The 17,359-nt window shown below is 64.9% G+C and overlaps 1 protein-coding gene across 4 annotated transcripts in view; it reads right to left on the bottom strand.

Moving 5' to 3' along the window:
- The window catches only part of EBF4 (EBF family member 4), a 97,806-nt gene that overhangs the window by 20,698 nt on the left and 59,749 nt on the right, over window positions 1-17,359 (bottom strand). For all 4 annotated transcript variants that reach the window (XM_073343083.2, XM_073343080.2, XM_073343082.2 and 1 more), the window contains 5 exons: window positions 14,429-14,510; window positions 9,986-10,103; window positions 6,817-6,950; window positions 6,030-6,156; window positions 2,479-2,567 (listed from right to left, as the gene is read on the bottom strand). In XM_073343083.2, coding sequence (XP_073199184.2) covers window positions 2,479-2,567; window positions 6,030-6,156; window positions 6,817-6,950; window positions 9,986-10,103; window positions 14,429-14,510 — 550 coding nt within the window. The remainder of the gene's footprint in view (window positions 1-2,478; window positions 2,568-6,029; window positions 6,157-6,816; window positions 6,951-9,985; window positions 10,104-14,428; window positions 14,511-17,359) is intronic.

Below are 17,359 nucleotides of genomic sequence, written 5' to 3'. Positions count from 1 at the left end.
CCCGCCTGAGCGGACTGGCTGGGGGAAGCACACGGAGGGGCAGAGGATGCTGAATGCTCCGAGGTCAGACCCAGGAAGGTGGGAGCTGTGTGAGCTGTGTGTCCTGAAGACAGGCTGCTCACAGAAAGGCGACTGCCCCAGAGTCCTGACTGGCTTCATGGGGAGCAGTTCCAGAGCATCGCCCAGGGACTCCGTGACACCCCGGTACAACCCTGGACGCCTGGACACCCCATCAGCACCCTCCCCCAAGCCTCACGTGCCCACGCCTGGGACAGCTGGTGGGAGAAAGGGGAGCACTGCAGGCCTGGGGGAGAAGTCCTGGCTCTCACCCACAGACCCCACTCCCCTCCCAGAGCCAGGAATGGAACCCAGGAGTCCTGAGGCCCACCCCCTGCTCTACCCACCGGCCCCCCGGCTATCTGACAGCCATACGCTGGTGGGCGGCACAGAGAATGCCGTGCTGTCCCCCCACTCCCGGCGGAGGGGCCGCTGCCCCATAGGGCCGGAGCACAGGATTCGGGTTCTAATCCTGCGTCTGTCTCCGATGGCCTCTGGGCCCTGGGGCAGGTCGTTCCCCCTTGTGGCCCCCATGTGTACTCTGGGACGGGGGTCCCTGCCCCCCTATCCCCACAGGGGCAGCAGCGAGCGCAGCGTGGGCGGCTGGGCCCTGTCACCGCATGATGAATGGCTCCAATTTGTCAGCAGCTTTGGCCTGTCACTTCTCATCAGGCGGCCCTGGCCCTGCCTGGAGCCATTAGTGTCACCGCGCGGGGGGGGGGGGGGGTGAGGTGGTGCGGGGAAGGACAGGCCCATCTAGGCCCTGCTCCCTGCAGCGCCCCACAGCCCGCCGGCCCCCACCCCTCATGCAGCCCAGCACTGGCTGTGCCCCCATCCCAGCTGCCTGGCACCATCTCCAAAGGGCCCCCCATGCCCCATGGGGGTTGTTTGGGGGGCTGTTTCACACTGCGTTTATGTTTGCCCCAGGCAGCGTCCACCCCTCTCCCCGACCAGCACAGCGATAGCAAACCGCTGTCCCCTGCCGGGGCAAGGGGTGCAAAGGGGGGCACAGGGAGGGAGCAGTTGCCAACAGAGGGAGGAGTGTCAGGGACGGCTGAAGTCTCTGAGGCACCCGGCCTCTCAGGGGTGCGGCGTGCCAGGCCTGGAGTCCCCAGCCAGCCCGACATCCCCTCCCCATGGCCGATGGCCACGTTGCTCCCCCTGGGCCGGTTGGTCGGGTTGTGGTCTCTCGGGCAGCACTGGGGTGTCTGTATGTTGGGAAAGTGCCTCGGGAAACAAAAACCAGATTCCCACTGATGATGGTGGCCTCAATCCTGCGAACAGACCCAGCCGGGCGGCCCTGGCAGCAGGGAGGCCCCAGGGACTTCCCTGCCACTTGCGCCTCAGTTTCCCCCTCGGGAGGTGAGGGCAGGGAGGGGTATAAATTCACTAACGCCAGGGCAGGGTCACAGCAGAATAGGAGGATCTTCGGGGAGCCCCAGGCAGCTGCTTGGCCTTGGCACACCATTTCCCCTCCCCTGCCCCCTCAGCCCGGGTGCCAGCATGCTGTCCGGGCATGGGGAGCATGGGGGCAGAGCCATGCAGCCATTCGCTAGCAGTGCTGTGGAGCCCGCCACCACTGTGGGCCTGTGACGAAGCGGGACTGTTCTTAATGTTTCCTCTGAATAGTGTGGGGGTGCCTCAGTTTCCCCTAGGCAGTTCTTAAGTCTGTAGGTGGTGGGGTAAGGGTGTATGATCCTTGCAGAGCCCTGGAGGGCAGGTGTGTGCAGGGGTCTGGACACAGAGAATGGCCAACACCCTGTTTCCTGGCAACTGATGGCCTGGGCCCTTCCCCCCTGCAAGGTGAGAGCTAAAGGGCTGGAGAACAAAGGAATCAGGTGCCCTCCTGGCCCGGGAAAGGGACAAAGCCCAGAGGAGGAGGGGCTGAGGGAGTTTCAGTTGGGGGCTGGCTGGGACATGGAGTGAAGGGCAGACGTGGTTGTCTGGTTCACTGCCCCCCAAAATGGACCCGGCTGAGGGGTCCTGTTCTCTGCACCTGCAAGCTCTGTTTTAGACCATGTTCCTGTCGTCTAATAAACCTGTTTTACTGGCTGGCTGAGGGTCCCGTCTGCCTGCGGAGTTGGGGGGCAGGACCCTCTGGCTTCCCCAGGACCCCGCCTGAGCGGACTCGCTGTGGGAAGCACACGGAGGGGCAGAGGAGGCTGAATGCTCCGAGGTCAGACCCAGGAAGGTGGAGTCGGGGGAGCTGTGTGTCCTGCAGACAGGCTGCTCACAGAGAGGAGACTCCCCCAGAGTCCTGCCTGGCTTCGTAGGGAGCAGTTCTGTAGCATCGCCCGGGGGCTCTGTGACAGGGCCACCCGCTAGTCACCCTGCGGGGCTAGTGGCATGGGAACCTGACCGCCATGGGGCTGTCTACCCTGACCCGTGCTGCCTCCGTGCCCCACGGGGGAGCAACCCTACCTTGGGTAAGCGCTCGGGGTCTCCGGGGTGCCGGGGGATCACCTTCTGCAGCCGCTGGAACCCGTAGTCGATGGTTGGCTCGTTCAGTGCTGGGAAGGGAGGGAAACAGAGAGGGTCAGGTGCCATGGACGGGGCTCCCTCTAAACCCCACCTGCCTGAGGGGAAGGGCTGGCGCTGTCCCCGTGGGGAAAACTGAGGCATGGTGCAGGGGGCTGACCTACCCATGGGCACAGAGCCAGGCCACAGAACCCAGGAGTCCTGGGGTGACAAAGTGGGAAAGTTTTGTATTAATACTATGCCCCCGGTGTGTGCCTCAGTTTCCCTCCAGCCTTGCCTGGCTCCCAGGGGGAAGAAAGGACAACATTCGCTCTCAGGGCAGGCCAGCAGACGCAGGCATGCGTGTCGCTGAGCTGTCAGGCTAAAGAGTGGCTGAGTCTGACCCAAAGCCATGGAGAACCCGAGATGACAATGGGCAATCCCTGAGGCCAGAACACTGACCCCGGTGACCCTGCGACTGCCTGGCCTGCAGGCTTGGGCACAGCGGGCTGGGAGGGGACCGGCAGTGATAAGGGGCCGGCTCCTGGCACAGGCTGTCTGCCCTCTCCAGGGGCTGAGGCAGGCCAGAGAGAGCCAGAGCCAGGGGTGAACCCGCCACCCCCGACTGGTGCTTTGTGGGGGCAGGATAGACAGACGGTGCTTTCACCTGTACGTCTCGGGGCTGCCCCAGGGCTGCGCCCTGGTGCCCAACAAACCTGGCTTGGTCTGCAAATTCAGCCGGGCGTTACCGCATAACCTGTGGGTGCACTGCTCCATGTAGGGGGGCGAGGCTCTCCGGGGGGCTGGCCCCATGCGACCCGCTGGGCAGAGCTTCAGGCATGAAGCAGGGGGCTGGAGCCCAGAGGCTCCATCTAGGAAGTGGGGCCCACACAAGGAAAAGTGGGACCCAGTGGGGGCCTGGCATACTGAGGGGGGCCTCCCAGGGACTGTTTAAAAGATGGGGCGTCGCCCCGATCCCATGGATCCTTGACCCCTGGGCCCAGCCACCTACTCTGCTCCCGTTAGAGATGGACGTCGCCTCCTTGTGCGAGTGACATGGAGTCTACCCAGGGGCCGGGGGCCGGGACGTCCCTGCCTCTCCCCGAACCCCCGCAGCTGCATGGCCAGGGTCCAAGCCCAGGGTTCAGCACCACGGCCTGGGCTGGCACCAGGCCAGAGGGGCAGAGACTGGACGGCCAGACAGGGCATGTGGAGGCTAGGACTGGACGGACAGGGGTGCGCCCGGGCGCTAGGGCTGGACAGACAGACAGACAGAGGGGTGCTGGGTGTGGGGAGAGAAGAGGCTCTGCAGGCTGGCAGCAGGAGCCCCTGGCCGCAACGTGGGTGGGCCGGGCTGGCTCCCGGGGAAGGCCTGGGGACAGGCAGGCTTGCCCCAGCCCTTCGACAATGGCCGACGGGCTGTCTCCCCACCCGTCGCCCCACGCTCCGGGCAGGAGCCACCCGGCGCTGCGTGCTGGGACCCCTGTCAGCGGCTCGACCCCGTGGAGGGGAGCACGGGCATCGGGCCGGGGAGGTGCCCAAACCGCCTGGCAGGGGGAGCTGCCATTCAGCAGCCGGGGCTCACCTGGAGCACGTGCCAGCCGGGGGGGCAGATGGGGATGGAGGGAGAATCACTGTGACACACACACACTGAGTGACATACACACACAGCACCACACACGGGGTCTCAGACACATGGTGTTACACACACAGGGTCTCACACACGCACACACGATATTACACACGCGGTGTCATGTCGGGCGGCCAGACAGCAAGTGTGAAAAACCGGGACAGGGGGTGGGGGGTTATAGAAGCCTATAGAAGACAAAGCCCCAACTATCGGGACTGTCCCCATAAAATGGGGACGTCTGGTCACCCTAGTGTCATGTCCCACACACAGAGTCTTAGACACACACAGGGTGTCACACACAGAGGAAAGCCCCGCCCAGGAACACACACCCTATTGATCCCCCCCCCCCCCCCAAATCTTCCACGGCTGGGCAAAGCCAGAGAAGCTGGAAACTGGGATCTAGCCGGCGGAGCGGGGGCCAAATCAATCACTGCCCCCGGCCCCCTCAGCCGGGTCGATACGCACAGAGCAGCCCTGGTCTGGAAAGGGAGGCTGAGTGCCGGGAACCCCCCCGGGCCCCCACACAGCAGGGAGAGAAGCAGCAGTGGGAGTGGGGGACCTGGACGAGTGCCCTACGAAAGGCAGCATCGGGTCTCTGCCCTCTGTCCCCCCTGCATGAATCTACCCCCCAGTGACCCACCTCCGGCTGCCCCCCTGCCTCCATCCCCGCCCCTCCCATCCCCCCCACCCATCCTCCATGCATCTACCCCCCAGCAACCCACCTCTGGCCGCCCCCCTGGTTCCATCCCTGCCCCTCCCATCCCCCCCACCTACCTACCCATCCCCCGCATGCATCTACCCCACAGCGACCCACCTCTGGCCATCCCCCTCCCTCCGTCCCCGCCCCTCCCATCTTCCCCACCCACCTATCCATCCCCCGCATGGATCTACCTCTCACTGACCCACCTCAGCCACCCCGTCCCTCCATCCCCGCCCCTCCCATCCCCCCACCTACCCATCCTCCATGCATCTACCACCTACCTACCCATCCATCCATCATGTCCCCCACATCCATCCCCACACCCACCTACCCACCTCCGTCCACCTCCCTCCCTCCACCCCCCAACTTACTTACCCATCCATCCATCCTATCACCACGAACCCTCTATAATCTACCCCATGTACCCCTAACTACCTCCATTTACCCCTCCGCCCCTCCCCCCTACACACATCTATCACCAAACCAGCCCTATAGAGACATCTGCCCCTCACTGTCCTCCCGCCCGCCCCCACAGGCCCTCTGTGCTGGGCTGGGGGGTGATTCAGAGCTCACCAGGGCCCAGACGGAGGCCCCGCTCCCACTCCTGCATTTCCACGGGGTCAGGAGAGGCAGGTCCTTGCTGCCCTGCCCCTCCAGCATGGCTCCACCATGCCCAGGCTGGGGGCGCCCCCAGAGCAGGGAGCCGGTCTCTGCTGGGCCGGTGGCGGGGAGACGTCTGGGCGGCCGTGCAGAGGGGCTGCCTGCTGCTCCCATCACGCCCGCGAGCGGCCATGTGACGGCTCCCTCCCGGAGCCCAGGACACAGCACCCCACCCAGACGCCCCTCGCCCTGGGACAGGAGGAAACGGCATCCCAAGGGCAGACCAAGGAGGCGCTGGCCACCAAGAATGCGTTTTCCTGGCCATCCAATGGGCTGGAGGCCTTGGGGGCGACAGATCACCCACCAGTCCCTGGCCACCCAGACCCCCAGTGACTCCCAGAGTCCCCCGGGGCGGGGCCTGGCAGTTACACCAGAGGGGGCAGGACTCTGGGGTGCCACTCCCACCTCTGCCACCCACTCGCTGTCTGGCCCTAGGCACGTCACTCGTCCCGCCGTGGCCGAGCGGTGTGGAGCAGGGTGGTGAGCCCCGAGGGCAGAGCTGCCCGGCCCGCCCGCGCCCCTCACCTGTGTAGACGAAGCGGCCGGGCGCTCCCTTGCAGAACTGCTTCGACTTGTAGGAGAGAGTCACCTCCACCACGCCGGGGATGTGGCGGGGCGGCGTCTGCACCCGGATGGCGTGAGGGGTGATCAGCTGCAAGGGGCAGGAGAGAGGGGGGCTGAGCCCATGTGCAGTGCGGGGGGGGGATGGAGGAGGGGAGATGATGACCGGAGGGGCAATGGGGCGGGGAGGAGATTAAGGCCCCGATTCAGGTGCAGATTCACTCTCCACCCCCGGGGCTGAGCCCAGCCGGCTCCCCCAGCCTCTCAAGCTCACAGACTAGCCCCAGTCCAAGGACCCTTCGCTGGCCAGCCAGGGGCACGAGGAGCCTCCATCACAGCCCCCACTCGTGGGAAGCCCCCAGGGTGCCGCTGTGCCTCGGAGCCTGTCCCCCGCGCCCTCTGCCCTTGCCCCGTTCCCCAGGCCAGGCTGGGCCGGGGCTCCCTCGGGGGAAGTGGCCTGGCACCGGGAGGCGGGCGGGGGGGATCTGGCACGGTGCCCACTGAGACAGGATCTGGTGGGGCCGGAGCTCTGAAGGGAGCCTGGGCTCCGCACCTCCGGGGGCTGCACCCCACAGGGCAGGGCCCCTTCGCCTTGACCCAGAGCTCCCCCCGGCCCAGCCCGAAGAGGCCCTGCCCGGCGCGTCGGGACGGGGCTGCGCGGCGCCGGGAGGCCTCAGGATGGACAGAGGCCTGGGGGGCGGGTGTGGGGAGGCGGAGAGGCACCGGGGGAAGGGGGCTCAGGCTCGCCCACCTCGCTCCACACCAGCATGGTGCCGAAGACGACCTGCAGCCCGTCAAAGAAGTTGTCGCCGATGACGATGACGGTGGCCCCGCCCGTCGTCCACCCTTCGCTGGGGCTGATGGCTTTGATGCAGGGGGTGGCTGCTGCAGGCGGGGAGGGAGAGACAGGGCGTGGTCAGGGGGTGAGAGAGAGCGGGGAGCACGGGGAGAGCCGGGACGGGGAGGAGGAGAAAGCAGGCGAGGAGAGGAGAGAGCAGGGCTGGGATGGGAGACAGACAGATAGAAAGGAGGGGTGTGAATGGGGACAGATGGATGGAGGGACAGACAGAGGGGTGTGTAGGGAGAGGGATGGATGCAGAGGCGTGATGGGGGTGGAAGGAAGGGCGGAGGGGTGTGTATGGGGGCAGACGGATGGAGGGGTGTGACGGAGGGCTGAGAATGGGAAGAAATGGATGGAGGGAGAGGTGTGTACAGGGAGGGATGGATGGAGGAATAGAGGGAGGGGTGTGATGGGGTGGAAGGATGGAGGGTGTGTAGGGGGAGGGATGGAAGGATGGATGGAGGGGTGTGTATGGGGAGGGATGGATGGAGGAAGGGGTGTGTAGGGGGATGAATGGATGGAGGGACAGAAGGATGGAAGGAGGGGTGTGAATGGGAAGGGATGGGTGGAGGAAGGGGTGTGTAGGGGGAAGGATGGATGGAGGGATGGAAGGATGGACAGAGGGGTGTGTATGGGGAGGGATGGATGGAAGGAAGGATGGGCGGAAGGGTGTGTAGGGGGAGGGATGGATGGAGGGAGGAGTGTGAATAGGGAGGGATGGAGGGAGGGGTGGATGGAAGGAAGGGTGGAGGGGTGTGTAGGGGAGGGATGGATGGAAGGATGGAGGGAGGGGTGTGAATGGGGAAGGATGGATGGAGGGATGGAAGGATAGGCAGAGGGGTGTGTATGGGGGCGGATGCATGGAGGGGTGTGATGGAGGGGTGAGAATGGGGAGAGATGGATGGAGGGGTGTGTACAGGGATGGATGGATGAATGGAGGGGTGTGTACAGGGAGGGAGGGAGGGATGGAGGGAGGAGTGTGAATAGGGAGGGATGGAGGGAGGGGTGTGAATAGGGAGGGATGGAAGGGCGGATGGATGGAGGGAGGGGGGCAGATGGACTTACTGCAGGGGAGTAGGGCTGGGACACCCGTTCCCCGTGGGAATGGCAAAGCTTCCCTTGGCTGGGGAGGGGGCTGGGGGGAGCTCTAGAGCGGGGCACTGCAGGGCCGCTGGGCACTGCCGGCTCCAGAGAGGGTCTAGCCTGCCAGGCCGGGGGGGTCAGCGCTGGGGGAGACATAGACGCCGAGCCGGGGGTTTGCCAGCGGGGACTGGCAGTTCCACAGAGGCCGTAACATAGCGTGGCTGGGGGCCTGGCCCCCGAATGCCAGAGGGGGTGGGGTGGGGAGCGGAGGGAACAGAGGGTGGACTTGTGCGGTGTTGCAGCAGCTGCAGCGGGGAGAGACCCCAGGGCACGGCGGGCGAGTGGAGGTTCGCGGGGGGCACACACTTCTCCCGGGGACCTGCTGCAAAGGCCCGCGTCGGAGAGCTCCCGGTCCCAGCCCTGGCAGGCCCGGGGGGAAGGCGGGAGGACCCAAACCCCTGTGAGATCCTTGGGAAGCCTCCGGCTGCCATCAGTGGACCTTGAGTCACTGGGGCCAGGGGCTTTGAGGATGGCCAGTGGCAGCCCTGGCAGAACCATGCCAGGAGCCAGACCCCAGGCCAGTGCCAGCCTGGCCGGTGCCGCGTCGGTGTGCCACAGATCCCATCCCGCTGGGTGCAGGTCCCGGGGCCGTGATGTGTGGGTCTGGCTGCACCTGTGCCCTGCCGATGGCATTGCACCACGGCAGGCCCCAGAGCCAAGTGCCAGGCCCTGCCCCTCGCCACCCCCACCCCCCAAGCTGTATTCGACAGCAGGAGGGGCGAAGCAGGAGCCAGTGGAGTTGCTTGCCCGGGGGAGCCCTGATGGTGGAGATCGGGGGTCTGGGGGCTGCTGGGGCAGGGATGGGGGGTGACCGGCGTCTCAGCCAGGCTTCGCCACGCACATGATGCAGGAACGGGCCAGGAGCGTGGGCGCCGGGCCCTGGCAGCAGCAACCGATCAGAACACACTGGGCCCCTGCGGGGGGGGGGCCGTCTAGCTTCTGTGCACCCGCCACCTGAGACAGCAGCGCCCCCCGAAGGGCTCAGCCCCCCATTTACTGTGGGGCAGCGAGGGAACGATCATCCACCTGCCGGCTTAGAAAGGGGGCCCGGGGCTGGGGGGTCCCGGGTGTCCCGGGCTTGGGGTGTCCTGGGGGCACTCAGCGTTCCCGGCTGCCCAGAGCACCCACCGCGGGGCGCTGACAGCGAGTGCTATGCAGGGAGCGGTGTGTTTGGGGTGACGTACAGGTCCCCCCATCCCTCCCAGAACAGCCTGTGCTGGGCAACTGCCATCAACAGGGCACGTCATCCTGCTCCTACGGAGCCCGCCGTGGGATGTGCTGGCCGCTAGCCAAGAACTTGGGGCTGCCCCGTTTGAAGCATCAAGCCCGTGGGCAGCTGGGCCGCGGCAGGTTTGGGGCGGGGGCCAGCAAGCTCTTAAGGGGCTGACAGGGTCATTCACAGGGCAGCACTGTGGGATTTGGTGCCAGGCCATTTCTAGGGCAGATGGCGTGTGTCGGGATCCTCTGCAATGCCGGGCATCGTGCCAGCAGAGCCGGCTGGCTGCCTCCAGGGGACGGGCCTTGGCCAGGGCCCAGCCACCCACGGGGAGAGCGTGGGGGCCAGGTCTTGGGGAGGGTTCGCGTTGCTTTTATTTTGGGGTGGGGTGCTGGTTTCTGGCTCAGGATTTGAAAGTGGACCCGGGTGGGTGGGGTGGGTCGGGGCCTGGTGCGATCGCACGGGGAAATGGAGATCACGGCGGTGCAATGGTGATCGGTGCTGGGGAGGCCCGTGCGAGGGGAGTGCTCACAGGGCTGCGCTCGGGGCCGCTCTCTGTGGCTGTTTCCCGGCACTCCATGCCTGGAGACCCCCGGCACGCTTAGCTGGGGCCCGCCCCCTGCAATTTCCCAAAGCGGCTGCTCATTCTGAGCCCCCCGCTCCCGCCGACCTGCGTGCAGCAGGGGGCTGGATGCTCCGGCAGAGCCGGGGGGTGCTCACCTTCGGAGGGGTCCAGCCGTCGCGCCCGGCGCCCGTGCTTCGAGTTGTTGTGGACGAACATGTTATCGGACACCGCCAGGACGTGCCCGTCCACGTTCACCGTCGTTGACACCACCACCTGGGGGCCAAGAGCATCTCAGCGTTACGGCAGCCGTGCGGCAGGAGAGCCGGTCCGGCGAGACCCCGGCAGCCGGTGCACTGCGCGGCTCGGGCCCCCGCGGCAGCTCTCAGCGACCCCGCCCCAGTTTGGGACATTGCCTATACCCCGAGAGTGCAGGTCAGGGGTAGAGTCCCCCCCAGACGGGACAGCCCATCCCACCGCAGAGTCCTTAGCACCCCCCCCAAACGGGACAGCCCGTCACACCACAGTCCTTAGCACCACCCCTCAATGGGGCAGCCCATTGCAATGCAGAGTCCTTAGCACCCCTGTCCCCCCCAAACGGGACAGCCCATCACACCATAGAGTCCTTAGCACCACCCCTCAATGGGGCAGCCATTGCAGAGTCCTTAGCACCCCCGCCCCTAAAACAGGACAGCCCATCACACCGCAGAGTCCTTAGAAACCCCCTCCCAAACGGGACAGCCCATCACACCACAGTCCTTAGCACCATCCCTCAGTGGGGCAGCCCATTGCAATGCAGAGTCCTTAGCACCCCCGCCCCCGAAACGGGACAGCTCATCACACCATAGAGTCCTTAGCACCACCCCTCAATGGGGAAGCCCCATTGCAATGCAGAGTCCTTGGAACCCCCCCGAAACAGGACAGCCCATTGCACCATAGTGTCCTTGGAGGCCCCCTCAATGGGGCAGCCCATCGCACGGCAGTGTCTGTTGAACCCTACCCCCAATGGGGCAGCCCAAGGCACTGCAAGGCCCCTGAATGCCAGCCGTGGCCCAGCCCTCTCCGGCGGGGGTGGGGGGTGGGGGATGCCATTACTAGGGGCTAAGTACCAGGGTCTGACGCTGCTTAGGCGATGGCCCACGCCACCCACCGGTGCATTGTGGGAAAGCTGGGAGGGGAGGTTCTGGGGCAGGACAGCTGTTCAGTCCTGAACCCTGAGCCGCGGCAACTCCCTGCTGCCATGTGCCCTGCAGAGCCAGGTGTGACGTTACTGACGTGAACTGGGCCCGCTCTGACGTTACTAGTATGAACGGGGACCGCACGGATCAGTGTTGCCACCACTGTTCTGTATTTGCAGCAAATATTGTACAAAGGGGGTCGTGGGAGGTGTCTATGGAAAGGCTATGATTTGCTCGGTATGATTATCCTATCTGTGTGGGTGTGTCATGTTTGTAGTTAAAGTTATGGATACTGGCTACGTACTCGCATCTCAATGTGTTTGGATTCTAGGTAGCCTCAGGGAAGCATTAGGTCAGCTTCTTGAGAAAAGACTATTCTCAGTAAGTGCCCAATCAAGAAACACTTAACTGACAATGGACCTTGGGAGACTCCAGTCCACATATGAAAAGTCTTCCTGGGAACATTCAAGGTAGCATGTGAGCAATGGCTGCTCTGCCTGTAAAGACCTGAGTCATGCATTGACATGTGACTTGCCCAGGTGACTCCAAATTCCACCTTGCTGCTGTGATTTTCCAGAGTAAGAACAAAGGGGTGTCCTTCCACATGGCAGAGGATATAAAAGGCCCTGGAAACGGCTCCATTTTGTCTTCAATCCTGCTTCTTACCTCTGGAGGAACCTTGCTACAAATTGAAGCTCTGAACAAAGGACTGAAGGACCCATCCCAGCTGGGGATGTTCTCCAGAGACGGGATTTGAACCTGCAGTTCATTCCATCGCGGCTGAAAGCCTGAACCAAGAACTTTGCCGTTACTGTATGTCATTGATTCCATTTCACCAATTCTAGCTCTCATCTATATTTCTTTCTTTTTATGAATAAACCTTTAGATTTTAGATTCTAAAGGATTGGCCACAGCGTGATTTGTGGGTAAGAACTGATTTGTATATTGACCTGGGTCTGAGGCTTGGTCCTTTGGGATCGAGAGAACCTTTTTACTTTTACTGGGGTATTTGGTTTTCATAACCATTCGTCCCCATAAGGAGCGGTGCTGGTGGGGATACTGGGAAACTGGGGTGTCTAAGGGAATTGCTTGTGTGACTTGTGGTTAGCCAGTGGGGTAAGACCAAAGTCCTCTCTGTCTGGCTGGTTTGGTTTGCCTTGGGGTGCACAGAAACCCCAGTCTGGGGCTGTGACTGCCCCGCTCGAAGCAGTTTTTCCTGAATTGATACTTTCAGTAGTGTGCTGCCAAAGGCCGTTTTGTTACATGAGGGTCAGCGTTCCAGGGGGCGAGGGGGCCAGGCCAGCCCCAGCCCCCAGCCTGGCTGCCAGGTCTGCTCCCTGCCCCCACCCGCTTGCTGGCTCGTCGGGGTGGCGGGCTTGGCTGCTCTCCCAGGAACTGCGGCGCTATGCAAATTGGATGGGTTGTTAATCATGTAAAAATGTCACAATTATCATATCTTTCCGAGAGGCCCTAATGAAGGCGCCGCACTGGGGGTGAGCTGGGGAGCCGGGCCAGAGCCGCCACCTCCGCCTGCCGAGCTGCACCCGCCAGGCACCACGGGGGAGCTGGGCATGGCAGGCCAGAGGAGGCACACGATGCAGGGGGCGGGCAGGGGCAGGGCTGGCCTACCTGGGAGAGATGCAGGGCTGTAGTGCTGCTAATGAGCCCTCGCCCTGTGATACAACGGGGGTCGCTGTGACGAGGGTATGTACCCCTCTGGCTGGGAGAGCCAGCGGGGAACGGTGACCCTACGCACAGTGGGCCCTGGCTCTGCCACTGCACCGCGGGCGACTGTAAGTCACTGAACTGTTCATGCCTCGGTTTCCCCATCTGTGAAATGTGAGAAGTGCAGAAGAATGGAGGACGAGAGATACCAGCGAACACTTTGGGGTTACAGATCCCTGGCTGCCTGACACAGTGCGGGTGGTAGAATGGGAACAGCTGCCCCAGGGTGTCCAATACAATTGCCCGCCCCCGTCCTACAGAATGAACCACAGTACGCCTTGGCCAAAGCCCTGGTCCCTCAAGAACCCAGCTTCCTGGATGCCCCGTTCCTGCAGGCTCGGCCACAGCCACCCGGCACAACGCGGCTCAGTCCGGTGAGCTTGGTAGTGCAGCTGAGGCCTTGGACACAGGGCTCCCAACACCCTGAGGTGGCCCTGGGCTGGCAGGCCCGCCGAGGCCCCCAGGAGCTGGCGATGGTGCCAGGCTGGTTATTCACACAGTCCCCAGTGTCACAATCACTCTGGCACTCCTCAGACGGGACAGGCAGACAGACAGACCCCCCTTCCCCCTGGAGAACGGCCCGCCGGGCACAGCTGCGACTGCCTCTGCCTTCCACGCCACAATGCAGCCCTCCGACCCCACGTAATGCCACGAGCCGCAGAGACAGAGACGTCCCCAAACCACCCGTCCCCCAGACATCTAGGCAGCCCCCAGCTGCTGCACTGAGCCAGCGAGGGGCTAATGGAAGGGGGAAGGTGCCACTTTTCAGCTCCTTCCGTCTGGGCTGGGGTGAGGGGGCAGGTAAGCAGCTCCAAGGAGAGCAACGGTGCCAGAATCCAGCAAGATCAGACCGTGGAGTCACTCTGGGGGGGATTGCTCCTAACTCCCCTAGGCCCCTCAGAAACTCCTACAGCTCTCAGGCGCACAAATGTCAGGGTGCAGGCCCGGGAGCCGTTGCTGTGTGGATCTATTGGTGGGTTTCGTGCTGGCGAGGGGAGCCGACTCCACAGCCCGGAGAGCAGAGGACCCATCTTTCCTAGCCCCACACGTGCCGGCCCTCCAGGGGTCCCCAGAGCAGGCCTGGCTGCAGTCTCTGCAATGAGCGAGGACACAGGCTGCCCGCGCCCCGTGGCCTGGCCACGTCAGACCGCGGGAATCCCCTGGGGGAGTGGGGTTCTCCCCTCGCTGCGGGCAGAGAGGAGGCTGAGATGTGCCCCCCCACACCACCGGTTACTGCCCAGAGACTGGACTGGTCACCCTCAGGGGCCCGGGCTGAGCCAGCCCGTCAGCCGCCCCCCAGGCAACCGGCCGCGGGGAGCAGCCAGGCCACCTGCCCCTGTGAGCCAGGCCTGGCCCAAGTCACGGACCCCCCGCCCAGCCCTCCCAGGGGAGCCGTCTCCACACCCCCAGACCTCCGTGTCAGGAACACCCCGGGGTTGTGCCCTTCCCCGCGAGGCCCGTCCCAGGCTGCTCTCGGAGCTACCTGCTGGGGGGCCCATGGGGCCCATCCCCAGCCCGACGCCCCCTTTCTCCCCACCCAGGGGGTGGCGCAGCGGGACAGCACCAGAGCGGGCAGCGGGGGCCTGGCTGGAGGCCATGACCGAGCCCCCGCTGTTCGTCCCCAGCCCCGGCGCTTGGGGGGTGCTGCAGTCCCGACCTGCCGGGTGGGGGCCCCTGTCCCGGGGGGCGGGGGTTCACCTGGAAGCGGCGCATGTCCCGGGGGTTCCCCGCGTTCTTCAGGCAGTTCTGGTTGCACTTGAGGAAGAACTTGAGGAAAAACCTGAGAGAAAAGGGGAGAAATCCGGATATTTAATGCGTGTGTTGGGGGGGGTCCTGTCCTACTGGTCCCGCAGCCTATGGCTTCACCTCCCAATCCCACCCCCATACATCTCCCATCCCACCACACCTGCCCCATCCCACACGCCCCCAGGGAGATCCGTACCCACTGAGCAGGGGCAGAGCCCATGCCCCCCCGCCCCGAGCCTTGGGTGTCTCCCCACCCGGGCTGTGGGGTGGGGATGTCCCGGGGAGAGTCCCCACGCCGCTGTGAAATGACGGGGACCAGGCCAGTGCCCTTGGGGTGACATGGGGAACCAGCCCCATTCCCAGGGCTCTGGCTTCCTGGTGGGGGCCGGGCAGGCCAGGCGGGATGCCATGCCAGGTCTCTCCTCTGCCCCCCGGGGGGGCAGCAAGCTCGGGTGGCTGGTCCGATGGCGGCGGGTGGGGTGGCGAGGGCTGGCAGACCCATGGCAGGCTGCACGAACCCCCACATGCCCCCCCAACCCCAACGCCAGTCACAGCCATGCCCCCCTGCAGCACCCCCAGCACCCGGCTAGAGCACCCCCACCCCGACTCCCGCGTGCAGACGCCCCCGCCCACCCGCGGCCCATCGGTCCCCACAGACACACATCCAGCTATCTCTGCCGGCGAGCGCCGGGCTGGCCCTTCCAGCGGCTTCTCCCCAGCCGCTCTGGGTATTGACCACCACCTGAGCCCTCCCTGGCTGCAGGCAGCTAATGGGTTTTATTGCTGCAGAGCCGATCAATCAGGGAGCCCGATCAATCAGGGAGCCCAAGCCGCGGGACCCAGGAGTCCTGGGGGGAGGGGAGAGCGGGGATTGATGCCGAGGGCTGTGGGTAGGACGCCCCCCGGAGGAGCAGCCTGGAGAGCAGGGGGTGAGAGCCCCAGGCATGAGAGGGGCTGGGGAGGGTGCAGAGCAGGCTGGGCCAGAGAAGGGGAGAGGAGTCCAGGAGTGTGGGGCAGCCCAGCCCGGCCCCACAGGGAGAAGCTGAGGCAGCAGCAGGGAAGAGCCCCCTGCGGAGGATGGATGAGGAGGGAGCCCCATCCATTCCCAGCAGCAGCAGGGCCCGAGGAAATATTCAGGACGCTTGTACAGGCCCCGTAATCGCCATCATGCCGTCAATTATTAATGGGCCGCAGCAGCACTCGTGCAGGGCTGGCCTAGGAGGAGAAGACCCCGATCCCCACTCACACGCACAGCCGGGCACCCCAATCCCCGCTCACACGCACAGCCGGGAACCCCGATCCCCGCTCACACGCACAGCCGGGAACCCCGATCCCTGCTCACACGCACAGCCGGGCACCCCGATCCCCGCTCACAGGCACAGCCGGGCACCCCGATCCCCGCCCACACGCACAGCCGGACACCCCGATCCCCGCTCACACACACAGCCGGGCACCCCGGGACCGACCCACACGCACAGCCGGGCACCCCGATCCCTGCTCACACACACAGCTGGGCACCCCGGGACCGACCCACACGCACAGCCGGGCACCCCGGGACCAACCCACACGCACAGCCGGGCACCCCGATCCCCACTCACACGCACAGCCGGGCACCCCGATCCCCGCTCACACGCACAGCCGGGCACCCCGATCCCCGCTCACACGCACAGCCGGGCACCCCGATCCCTACCCACACGCACAGCCGGGCACCCCGATCCCCGCTCACACGCACAGCCGGGCACCCCGATCCCCACTCTCACGCACAGCTGGGAACCCCGATCCCTACCCACACGCACAGCCGAGCACCCCGATCCCTACCCACATGCACAGCCGGGCACCCCGATCCCCACTCACAAGCACAGCCGGGCACCCCGATCCCCACTCACACGCACAGCTGGGAACCCCGATCCCTACCCACACACACAGCTGAGCACCCCGATCCCTACTCACTCGCACAGCCGGGCACCCCGGGACCAACCCACACACACAGCTGGGCACCCCAGGACCGACCCACACGCACAGCCAGGCACCCCGGGACCAACCCACACGCATTGGGGCACCCCGATCCCTACCCACACGCACAGCCAGGCACCCCGGGACCGACCCACACACACAGCCAGGCACCCCGATCCCTACCCACTCGCACAGCCGGGCACCCCGGGACCTACCAACAACCAGACACCCCGGAACCTACTGACACCTGGACACCCCAGGACCTACCAATACCCGGACACACCTGGATCTAGCAACAGACCTATACACGCATGCGCGCCCACCTACCAGCCCACACACATCCCGACACACCCCCCTGGCCACCCCAAGGGGCCTAGCAGCACACACCTATACGCAGAGACACCTAGACACACCTGGCCACACGGGGATCTACAAACCCGCACCTACCTGGACAGACCCAAAGATCCACCAACACATGCCGTGTCCAGTCTAGCCGGGGCCCCCCACCCAGCACCGAGCGCCCCCTGAGTTGTCCCCATCGCGAGACCCCTCATCTCCTGGGTGAACGCACCTGCCCTTGGCCAGATCTCCAGCATACGGCCCATTCCCGGGGAAAGCCAGCAGCTGCTGCCCCTCAGCCCCTACCCATGAAAAGCCCCCCTGCCCCGAACATTATTCAGCCCAAGCTCTCTCCCCCCATCAATAGCCCTTAACATGCCCCTCTCCCCCAGGGGCAGGGCACGGAGATGGGCCTTGCAGAATGCCAGGGCGGTCACCAGACAGGGGTGGGGGGCTCAGTTCCCATCTCTACCACAGGGATAATTCTTCCTCCCGCTTCCCCTCTCACTTACCCCGCGGGGGGCTGGGGACACTGGGGTATTCCTAGTGCCTCGTTAGCAGGTGACCCCTCATTAGTGGCTCCAGGGGGCC

Source organism: Lepidochelys kempii, chromosome 4 (assembly GCF_965140285.1).
Source record: "Lepidochelys kempii isolate rLepKem1 chromosome 4, rLepKem1.hap1, whole genome shotgun sequence".
In the NCBI taxonomy this organism is placed as follows: domain Eukaryota; kingdom Metazoa; phylum Chordata; order Testudines; family Cheloniidae; genus Lepidochelys; species Lepidochelys kempii.
Note: the sequence above shows the minus strand (reverse complement) of the source record. Positions and strands in the feature narration are given on the sequence as shown.